Source organism: Dufourea novaeangliae, unplaced genomic scaffold, assembly GCF_001272555.1.
Source record: "Dufourea novaeangliae isolate 0120121106 unplaced genomic scaffold, ASM127255v1 scaffold71, whole genome shotgun sequence".
Taxonomy (NCBI): Eukaryota; Metazoa; Arthropoda; class Insecta; order Hymenoptera; family Halictidae; genus Dufourea; species Dufourea novaeangliae.
This window is the reverse complement of record NW_015373945.1, coordinates 72183-82896: the sequence shown is the minus strand read 5'-3', so window position 1 is coordinate 82896 and position 10714 is coordinate 72183. Positions and strand designations below refer to the sequence as shown.

At 34.1% G+C, this 10714-nt stretch overlaps 2 protein-coding genes across 2 annotated transcripts in view; both read left to right on the top strand.

Annotated features, from left to right (window-relative positions):
- Window positions 1–4450: 4450 nt before the first annotated feature.
- LOC107186029 lies at window positions 4451–6630 on the top strand. Its single transcript, XM_015573823.1, has 3 exons — window positions 4451–5252; window positions 5309–5563; window positions 5846–6630. The coding sequence occupies exons 1-3, from the start codon at window positions 4688–4690 to the stop codon at window positions 6514–6516; spliced, it is 1491 nt and encodes a 496-aa protein (XP_015429309.1). The 5' UTR covers window positions 4451–4687; the 3' UTR covers window positions 6517–6630.
- A 986-nt stretch (window positions 6631–7616) lies between these two features.
- The window catches only part of LOC107186026 (histone-lysine N-methyltransferase SETMAR-like), an 11404-nt gene continuing 8306 nt past the window's right edge, over window positions 7617–10714 (top strand). Inside the window, exons 1-2 of the mRNA XM_015573820.1 lie at window positions 7617–7688; window positions 7905–8106. Coding sequence (XP_015429306.1) covers window positions 7617–7688; window positions 7905–8106 — 274 coding nt within the window. The remainder of the gene's footprint in view (window positions 7689–7904; window positions 8107–10714) is intronic.

The following is a 10714-nucleotide window of genomic DNA, read 5'->3' as shown; positions in this document are numbered from 1 at the left end:
ATATTTTATCGAAATGTGGGAAGAAATGTTGGACGATCAGTTTGAAAAAAATATTGAAGGTGACCATTATGTCTTGATAAAAATGTAAGATAGCACAATACGTATTATTGCTTTAAATATTCTCTTTGATATCATGCAACATCTGTTTAAAATATTTTATCATACCGCTAATAATTTACGAGTAATTAAGGTGGTCACGTTAGGTAAACCATATTACATACTTCAATATAAAAGAAGCCCGCTTTGGTAGTACCCCAGTATTAATGTCACTAATACTGAAAAGAAATATTTGATTGATTATATTTAACTGACATTCTTTCGATACTATCAACGATACTAATAAATTCGTCTGATGAATTGTAGTCAAGCAATTTAAGTAGAGTCTATATACTGGAATTTTTATCATGGATGAACCAACGTCCATTGATTTTTGACTGAACGTACAAACAGTACGGTTCATTCGACCATAGTGATTAAGTATAAATTGACCGATCACCTATTGTACTTCTGTACTGTTTGAGAAACGGTGACGATAATTGGAATCCAACAGTTCGACTACATATTATTATTGTGGATTTATGCGGGAGACAATAACGTTGTTAATTTACAAGGAGAGGTCAAAGCTATGAGGTTGTCGGTTTTACTATAACTTTTCCCCTATGACTCTACAGCAAAAATAAACCAACTTATATTCGAGCGTTTTTACCAAGACGCATTAATTTCCAAAGATATTTGCCATTTAATTTCCTGATGTCCAAATACAGGGTTGAGTCAGAAATCACAGCGCAACCGGAAAGATGAGTAATTCTACGTGAAAAAAGTAAGAAAAAATTTTCATGTGAAATAACGATAGCCAAATCGTTTCTCAATCTTCAAATTCGATTTTCACGATAATGAAGTCTCGAACGAAAAAATTGTATATACAACTTGAAAGTACGTCAGATATTTCATGTGCACACCACGTTTCTATAAATATTCGCGCCACTCACACACGGAAGGGGAAGGAGAGGCCGCTCTATACAAAATAGGACTATGAATTCCTACCTTCTTGTTCTTGCACTTCTTTTCGAAAATGTGGCTCCGCTTAAACATATGATTTCTGTACGCAGAGAATAAAATCGTTCTATGTTGTATGCATCTTACACAGAAATAAGTTTATTTCTGCCCATAATTAACAGGTAATGGACCCAGATAAAATATAAACAAAATTTTTGCTCTATTAAATTTTTCTTTTTTGTGTTCTCCCTGTTAAGGTTAGCCCAGGTCACGTGCAAAAAGTGGAAATCGCCCAAAATGAACACCAAAGTGTTGCATCCTTTCGATCACGACTATAATGATATGATGCGAAAATTCAATATAAATAAGCTTGAAATAAGAAAAGTGGTATCAGACATGTGTTTTCTACATAAAATTATTAACGGACAAACAAACAATGCAAAGATCACAGCACTAATAAACTTCAATACTCCTTCCCGACGAGTAAGAGCTCCAACACTTTTCAGACTTTTACCATACACATCCAGATTTATCAATAGTAACCCAATTAATAGAATATGTACGCAAGCGAACAATTATAGCAACCAAACTGATTTTTTTATTCCAGACACTGAAGTATTCAAGACTAATATCTACCAGGAAATAGAACGATCCAAACTTTAAGATAAATATTTCGTTAAACTCGTTATATATGTATCTTTGTAGTCCTCTCACCCATATAATGTAATCTTTTTGTAAATTAATGGGCTTTGTCCCGTGGAAATAAATATTATTATTATTATATGGTTTATATTTTTATTTCTTTGATTTGTTATGGAACATTGCTAATTTATGTTTATGTGTTTTCTATTGTAATAAATGAATTAAAATATATAGTGTGAAGAATGTATACTTTTGAATATTTATAAATTAGACTCGAAGTTCAGCGCTCGGCGCTCGCCACTTCGGAATAAAACGTGCTGCCGAAAAGTATTCCTGTTTCGAGTAGGTATCTAATAAGTATCGATACTCTCGTGTAGGTATCAAACAAGTATCGATACTTTCGGATAGGTATCAAATAGGTATCGATACTTTTTGATGCTTACGTCTTTGATATGTATCAATACCGTATTGGAACTTGGAGAAAGGGTATCGATAATATCGTTACGGTATCAGTCACATCACTACTTAAGAGTAAGAGTAGTGATGGGTCTTCGAGTGAAGCGGCTCAGGACGGCTTGAGCAAGCCGGAATGACAGCTTTATGAGGTCAACTGAGACTCGAAGCTTTGCCCAGCCAAGCCTCGGCGAGTAGAGATGTTATCCGATACCGTATAAGCTGCCGGCAAACGACCCGCGGGCTACAACTTAAACACGTCAAATAAATCACGCATGAACAAAAATTTAAACTTTTATTCTTTCCAGTATACTTGCCTAAAAATATTATGAATAAATGTAGGAGATTCTCCTAATGAAAATAAGTCCAAATCCGACATAAATCGGACTATATTTAATAACGTATAAGTTACTTTTTTACGGAAGAAATGTCAAACAAATCGGTTTTTCATTGTTGTTTCATAGTTTTTCATCAGTTTTTATTCATACGTTATGTCGCGATACGAATTCTATGTTATTAAATATAGTCCGATTTATGCCGGGTTTGGACTTATTTTCATCAAAAGAATCTCCTACATTTATTCATAACATTTTTAAGAAAGTACACTGAAAGGAGTAAAAGTTTACATTTTTTTCATGTGTGATTCGTTCCATATGTTACATTCTAACCCGAGGGTCGGTTGCCGGCGCACAGTGGTCCAGAACGTCGATTTAGCAGTTCAGAAGCTTAAATTGGGTGTAAAAATGGGAATATCAAAACCAAACTTGGTAAACATGTATTTAATGTTCCTCTTTCTTAAAAAATTAAAAAATTAATAAGTAATGTTTGTTAATAATAACTTCTTTATAAACAAAATAAAAAGAAATTTTTTTATGGAAATAAGCCAGACACATGTTTTTGCAAAAATGAGTTAAAACTGAGTTTGTAAACAGTTGTATATTTTATATATAAAAAACGACAATTTCAAATTCTATCTAGAAAAAAATTTGAAACAGCAGAAACTTCTGTGTTAGAAATAGGGAATAAAATCCAGGGATCCTGGAAGTAAAAATTCTAAAAATTAATTGATCGCGGGTTTTTGTGAAAGTGTGAATTACTTTATAAACAACTCGATAATATAAAAATAAACAGAATAAATGAACATAGCCGTAAGGATAATAATAATAATAATGATTCATTTGAATAATAATATTAATTCGAATATGACTTGTATAATTTATTAAAATAATAATAATATTATTACTATTAGAATTATTCAATTAATTAATATTATTATAGACAGAATTTTCATTCTACTTTTCACTCAATATGTACTTCCGTTAATGATTCTGTTGAAAACTGGATCTGCATAAGGATCCACATTCTATTAATAGCATTAACGAACAAAAGTTCATCGATTTAATCATTTTTCCTGACCCTCCAAGGTCAGAATTCCTTAAAAGATCATGTGTGTCTTTCGGGTACGCCCCAATACACTTTTCATATTTTTTATTCGCAGTGTATTACTTATTATCCTTCTATTTATCCTTCGTGGAAGTCGAATGATATCGATACGAGGCATCGATGAATTAACCTTCGAAGAATTTACTCAATAACCTCGTAAACGGTGTAAGGTAAAAACCAGAAAAAAAAATCAAATAAAGTTAACGGTCTTCCCTTAACAAATTTGTGCGTCACTGCATTAGGTGTACAAATTAATTCATGGCGTTCTTTCCTCAGATTTCTTGTTTATTCACAAAAAAAAACGAAATACAGTGTAGTTTTGAAAATATTCCCCACCACTTTCTACACGTTTCACACCCAAAAAAAATTCCTGTCATCATTAATAATTATCGGCGAAACCAAAATAAAATTCTCGTCATCGATAATGATTACGTGCAACCAAAAACAATTTCCATCATTGATAATGGTTATTCATAACCAAAAAAAAATTCCGTCATCGATAATTGTTATTGATAATAAAATTGTTAATGATTATTCGTAACCAAAATCATTCACACAAAGATATTAACTTATACCTTCACTTTTTAAATTTTGATTATCCCAGTTAGGTCTCTGATTCCCCGCCCCCGGGAGAACGATCCAAATCTAATCTAATCTAGGTCTCTGATGCTTCATTTCCACATGCAGGATCGTCCTCATCGCCTGCGTCGTACAATATGCTCAAGTACATCAAAACAAACACCGTCGAGTATTTCTTATTATAGTCCTCGGTTATTGACAATTCTCGTCAGTGGTACGTTTGACGCCGTTCTGAAACATTCCTTCGTACAATGTACGTCACATTCGTTGACTTCTTAAGGGACAAGTGTTACAAGAGAACCGAGACAGAAACGTTAATCGTGCGTGTACCACATCATGAAGAACACGAGGACGGTTCTTGGGAATAGCAAGAATTACTGAGTCCAATTTCGATATTCTTTCAACAATCATCAAAGAGAAGCATACTCTGTGATGAGAACATCGTAAGGATCTTCTCCAGAAAGCCATTGATTGCTGTGGTTCAAGAGTTCTTCTGGTCGAAAGTGTTCTGGACCCTCTTGGTGATACCAAAAATCGTGTTTCTTGGGAATAACAAGAATTACTGAATCCAAGAATGTCCTCTTCGTCCGATAATTCGCAGAGCAGCCGAGTAAGGTTGAGAAGAGGTTCGGTTTTCTGCAGCACACCACTGAAAACTGTCTGCTGGAAGATCAGCATTGGTTTCTCGACGGTCAGCAACGGATCCTCGTCCAGCGTGAACACTGAACAGAATGTGTCGAAAAAGAAATCGAAAGCACAGAGAAAGGAAGACAAGCAATTAAGAAAGGATCGTAAGAAGAATAAGAAGAAGATAACGTTACGAGTGTCGTCAGACAGCGATTGGATAACGGAACGGATACTATTGGACGACGAGAAGGAAAATCGGCAGCCGAATGAGACGGATATTGTTCACACGACATCGGAGTTGTTCATGGGCATAGGATCACCGGAACGTCTTCGACAAGCTGAAGTATTTTTTGACAAACTTTTGGATTCGCCGACTATTCTACTTCATCGAAGGGAGGATGAAGCTCCTGGGAAGATAGATCTGAAGGACAGGACGCTCTTGCCTTTGATCGATCCACCCCCTCTTCGATATCACTTCGATGATAGCGACGAGGAGGAAGAACTAAAACTATGTAAGTTGCAGTCTTCTTTTTTTATTATACAAACCTTATTTGCGATCGAATTTCAGTGTACCAACCGAACCCGAAAACATATCCAGGTGCAAGAGATCGAAAGAAACAGAAAAAGGAAATATCGATCGACAAGACCAAACGATGGTTGGTGGATATGAAGATCCCTACAGCGTCGGCTGATCTTCTTTGGGATCAACATATGGAGGCACATCCCGAAGATATGGTTAAATATGCTGCTAGATGCTCCAGATGTATTCGATCAAAGTTGGAATCATCGTCATCTGGACAACAGACAAAAAGTCTAAATAAAGGTAAGCGATAATATACAGTTACCAAATTAATGTAGCGTATGCAGTGTTGGGCATTATTGATTCAATGTTTATTTACATAATTATTTAAATAGAAGTGTATTTGTTATTTGGGAATTCGAATAACAGACGGAAATAAATTGGCTACGCCTATGATTTCGATGTTCTGATTTTCATTTCCGTGGGATTGAAATATTAGTCGATCAGTCGGTTCTAATATACCTATTCAATAATCCTTTAATGTGTTCAAATTCATCTGATAGTAAAATTATTAATCCTGATTAGGTCGTCGTTCGGAATTATGGCCGGAATTAGAGATACCAGAGCATATGACTGTAGTACGTGGATACTTGGATAAATTTATGAAGAAATCCATTCGAACGTACAACGACGTGTGTAACTTTTCTGAACCCGAGGACAGGGAAAATCGAAAAAATCCCGAAGCAGGAGCTCCGATTATGAGCTTAAACGAACATCTCCTGAAATTACAGAACCGAAAGCAAGACGAGGATATAGAGGCGGCTGGTCCGTCTTACTCGAGAAATAACAGACATACCAATAAAAATATGAAGTATTCGAAAAAACGACCATACAAAAATATAGATAAAAAGAAAGCCGTTCGTAAGGTTTTCAGCTCAGACTCTAAGAATCCTGAGTTGGTATCGGTAGATGTGTCAGATGAAGAATTGGACAGAGTTCGTGAAATTCGTTTCTATATGTTGCTATTGGACGCAATTGAAGAGAAAATGGCTGCTAAAGAAAAGTCCCGTCAGGGCTTAAATCAAGAATCACAAGAAAATTCAAAAGAAATAACGCGGAAAAGAAGGAGTGAAGGCGAAAAAAACGTTGCGAAGCGACCAGAAGTGGCGGCGAAAAACAAATCTGTGATCAGATCTACAGAAACATTGAAGAGGAAGTATTATAAAGAGGGAGAGAATCATTGGCGAATTACTTGAACAATTTGTACTTCGTTAAAGTACTCTGTCCAATTTGTATTATGGTTTGATGAGCCATAGTAATTCAATATCGTCAAGTATTGAATACCTATCGATCGTGTTTGTTGGCGTAAAAAGAAGAAAAAACATTTATATTAAAAATATTGCACATAGAAAACTTTATCTTGTGAAATTTGTATTATCAAGTATTGAATACTTGTAATTGACTTTTTCGTCATTACTATTGCGGAATCGAAGAATTGTACGCTCTTTTACAATTTATAATTGAATTTTCGATTGCATATATTATTTTGATTCCATGTATAGTTTATTATTGTTCTGTTGAACAAAAATTATTGTTTGAATAAAAATTCATTTGTTATACGCAAATTATTTATTTCACCTTCTATCATTGATCGAAATGGTTTATTTTATTCGTTTCAATTTAGGCATTTGACACACTGAACTATTTTTTCGTTAGTCTTTTTAAGTTTTACGGATAAAATAAAAACACTCATTTCCATATATTCTTTAAGGCAAATTCGATTTTATAAGCTGCAAGAGCGTTACTCTGACAGCTTGCCTAGCCTAGCTTACTTTTAAAGGTAAAGTAAGCCTAGGTATGAATATCTATATACAATAGAAAAATATCTATTCGGTTCGTAGAGTAAATGTTTATTTAGAGAAAAATGGATAAATTTTAATGATAGTTTCAAGTATTGTTTCCGAGACTTTTCTACTTGACTATTCGATCAAAGATGTCGCCGGATTCGTATAGTTAGACTCTAATCACAGCTTCTCAAGTAGCATTCGAAAAATAAACAGTTTAAATTGAAAATAAAGTTATTGGTTGTGTAATACCGTCTCTGTCCAATTTCTTCTGCCTCTTTCTTTCTTTAGACCGAAGCTAAATAAACGACGCTCGCAGGTTCGGTATGAGTTTCTTTATCGACTTCGTACGGAGCGTTTTTCTGAAAATGTTACAGTTAATATGGTTTGGCAAGCGAAGAATCACAAATTAGCTAAGTATTTATGTGAAAACCAACACTGGAAACACGCTCGCTGTTGATCTAGATCCGAAATGGGGCATAAAAAACGTGAAAGAAATAGTGGCTTCTCAAATGGGAATATCACCTGAAGACATAAAAATGATATTTAAAGGAAAAGAACTGCACAACTCGACAATTATAGAGGTAAATATTCTTATTTTACACGACACCAGCCATGACAATCAATTTTTTCATAATATAAATTGAATTATGTATTATCATACCTCACCTGGTTCTAAATTTTCCATTCCTGCATCCATTATTCTATAAATACAAACTTCGTGTAGACTGAAAATTTTATTACTTTTTTGTGCTTTGTTATATTTCATACCCTGTAATATTTATCCGATGTTATCGTAGGAATGCGATTTGGGACAACAGAGTATCTTGCACGCTATTAGAACTCCACCTCAAAGACTCAACAGAAGTAAAGATACAAGTACCATTGAAGAATCTTCAGAACTGTCCGTGTTAAGCGATAGCGGTGGCAAGCCGATAAATGAAACTCTTACCGATTTACCTTTAGACGAATCAGATTTACAAGAGAATTCATCGATGGAAGGTAGAATAATTGTAGTCTTTTAAAGGGTAAAGATGCATGGTCAAGTGCATACCTATTAATATATAATATTTTCAATAGCTCAATTTGAAGTTTCAGCAATACAATATTAAAGTATACATCAACTGAAATCACTGGGGAGTCCAGGAACGCGATCTATTATAAATAAACTCGAACGTAAACGTAAACAAGGAGAAAAATCATGGCACGTTACAGATGTGACTCACCCTCGGCTTTCCACGTCCTTTATCTCGCAATTCTTTGTACCGACCGTAAATAAAAAAAACAAATCGTCAAACAGATCATCTATCTTCAACAAAATTCCAATAACGATACATCCTCGGCCAATCTAGTAATTTATTACTAGACAGTAAATATTAACACAGAATCATATATATTTACAGCTTAATTTATAAAAAAAGACAACTGAATATAAACGTACATACTTTCGATTCTATTCGATTAAAAATACAACGAAAATATTATTCAGCTTTTTTGAATTTTTTCAAACACGCTGCAATAATCGAGTACATGGTACCGGTTTAGAAAACCGAATTTTTCCTTTGTTCCGTATTTCAAACACTTAAATCCAAGTATTTCGGTTGATCTCAGTAAACACTTCACTTTTACTTTTTCTATCAAATATTCTGTCGAAAGTGGTCAAATAGCCCGATCTGATCGTAGGACGGAAATGTATGTATAGAACAATGATAATAAAATACAAAATTAATTTTCTTTATCTGATTTTATTGTAATATTAATGTATGTATAAAACAATGATATTAAAATAAAAAATTAATTTTCTTTATCTGATTTTATTGTAATATTAATTTTAATATAAAAAACAAAATTAATTTGTTTCATATATTATGTATATAATCTGATCCTTTAATATCTTCAATTTCCTCAGCTAGAAGAAAAAATTTTCATAAAAATCGATTAACATTCGAAGATGATGTAAAAGAACTTCTGGTAGACAACGATCACTCAGACGAAGAAAATTAATTTTGTATTTCTCTTTATAGAAAATTAGTATTGAATAAATATTATTACTATATTATACTAATTTTGTATTTTTATTATTATTTACTATTATTTCTTTCTTTTGTGAGAATCAGTGATTGTCACTTTAGTATGTATTACTTGCTAGTCTGATAGAACTTAAAACAAAAATATTATTGTTTAGGCGCAAAATGGCGCACTTGGAACTAATCGTAATTCAATAAATAAGAGTTAAAGTAACAATTAAATCAAAAATCAAGTCCGGCAATAGCCGGCATCAATAGTTATTTACCGCTAAATCTCAATTCTGCAAAACCTTTGCAAATAAACTTTTTTTTTCAACATAATTTCGAATTTTAAAGCTATGTGGAACACGGTGAATACATCTAATGTTCATACAAATTTATAAAAAATTGTCCTGAAGTAAAATAATTACTGATTTATCCCATACATTACTAGCACTCCCTGATTGTTTAATATCCGCAAATTCGTTATGGTCCCTTCGGGAACCATCGCCCGTAGATTCGGCACGGCCCCTACTATCTCGCTACAGATTACAAGAAGGCTTCGAGAGACTCAGCTCCCTTAACGGGTCATGCTCAGTCAGAAATTTTCAAAAATCGATTTTTCACTTTATACACTTTTTTTAAGTACAACATGTCGAGAATATTCTGTGCAAGTTTCAACGTAATCCAATTAAAAATGACAGAGCTACAGACGTTAAAAAATGAACATTTTAGATAAGTGTAAGCTTGACTTGAAACTTTAAACGCGTTTTTCTCGAAACTACATTTTTCAAATCGGTGATCAATATTTCTCGAAAACTACTGTGTCGATTTACATGAAGCCTTTTGCGCCTTATTTCAAATCAGAAAAACTTGTCCTTGAATGAACGATTCTTTTGTTCGGTTCATTCTTTCTTTTTAATTGACCAAAAACGAGTGATTTTCTAGGTGAAAGATAACCTCTAATCGCACTTTTTCAGGAAAACGTCCGCTATTTTGTATCTAATCAATATTTCGAAAAACCCCACGTTCAAGGACAAGATTGGTTCTTCCATTACATAAATCTTACTGAATTTTTAATTTCAGATGAACCGTTACGAAGTTACAGTGATCACGGCAGACCACTTTTTGTGAAGAGACATCCGGGAGATCGCTCACCATTTATTTACTAATAAATATGTTTAAATAAAAAAATTACCTTATAATCTTGAAACTACAATTTTTGAAACACAAACACATTTTTTGAAAAAGGACTTATAGTTTTCGAGAAAAAAATTCCTAAAGAACACTCTTTTTTTCGGCCTCCTGACTGAGCATGACCTCAACGTGAAACGACCTCATGAGGCCAGACCTCGAGGTAAATCTCACCGTATATCGATGAGCTGACTACTCTACTCTGCTTTTACACTCCTCTATTCTGTCTCACTTGTACTGCCTACGCTCCGTCCTACCCGTGACGCAGGCACGACCGAGTGAGCTGGTGTCAGGTGACGCGTCAGATATCGTCGACCACTTCTCGGAAATCCACCTCACCACGTATATGTCCAGTCGGTGGCCTGGGCGGAGGACATATCCGCGGATATCACTGTACCTATATCTTAAAA

Coding starts and splice junctions, on each gene's coding strand:
- LOC107186029 (XM_015573823.1), top strand. CDS start 4,688: ATGTCCTCTTCGTCCGATAATTCGCAGAGCAGCCGAGTAAGGTTGAGA. Junction 5,253..5,308: donor GGAGGAAGAACTAAAACTAT/GTAAGTTGCAGT, acceptor ATCGAATTTCAG/TGTACCAACCGAACCCGAAA. Junction 5,564..5,845: donor GACAAAAAGTCTAAATAAAG/GTAAGCGATAAT, acceptor AATCCTGATTAG/GTCGTCGTTCGGAATTATGG.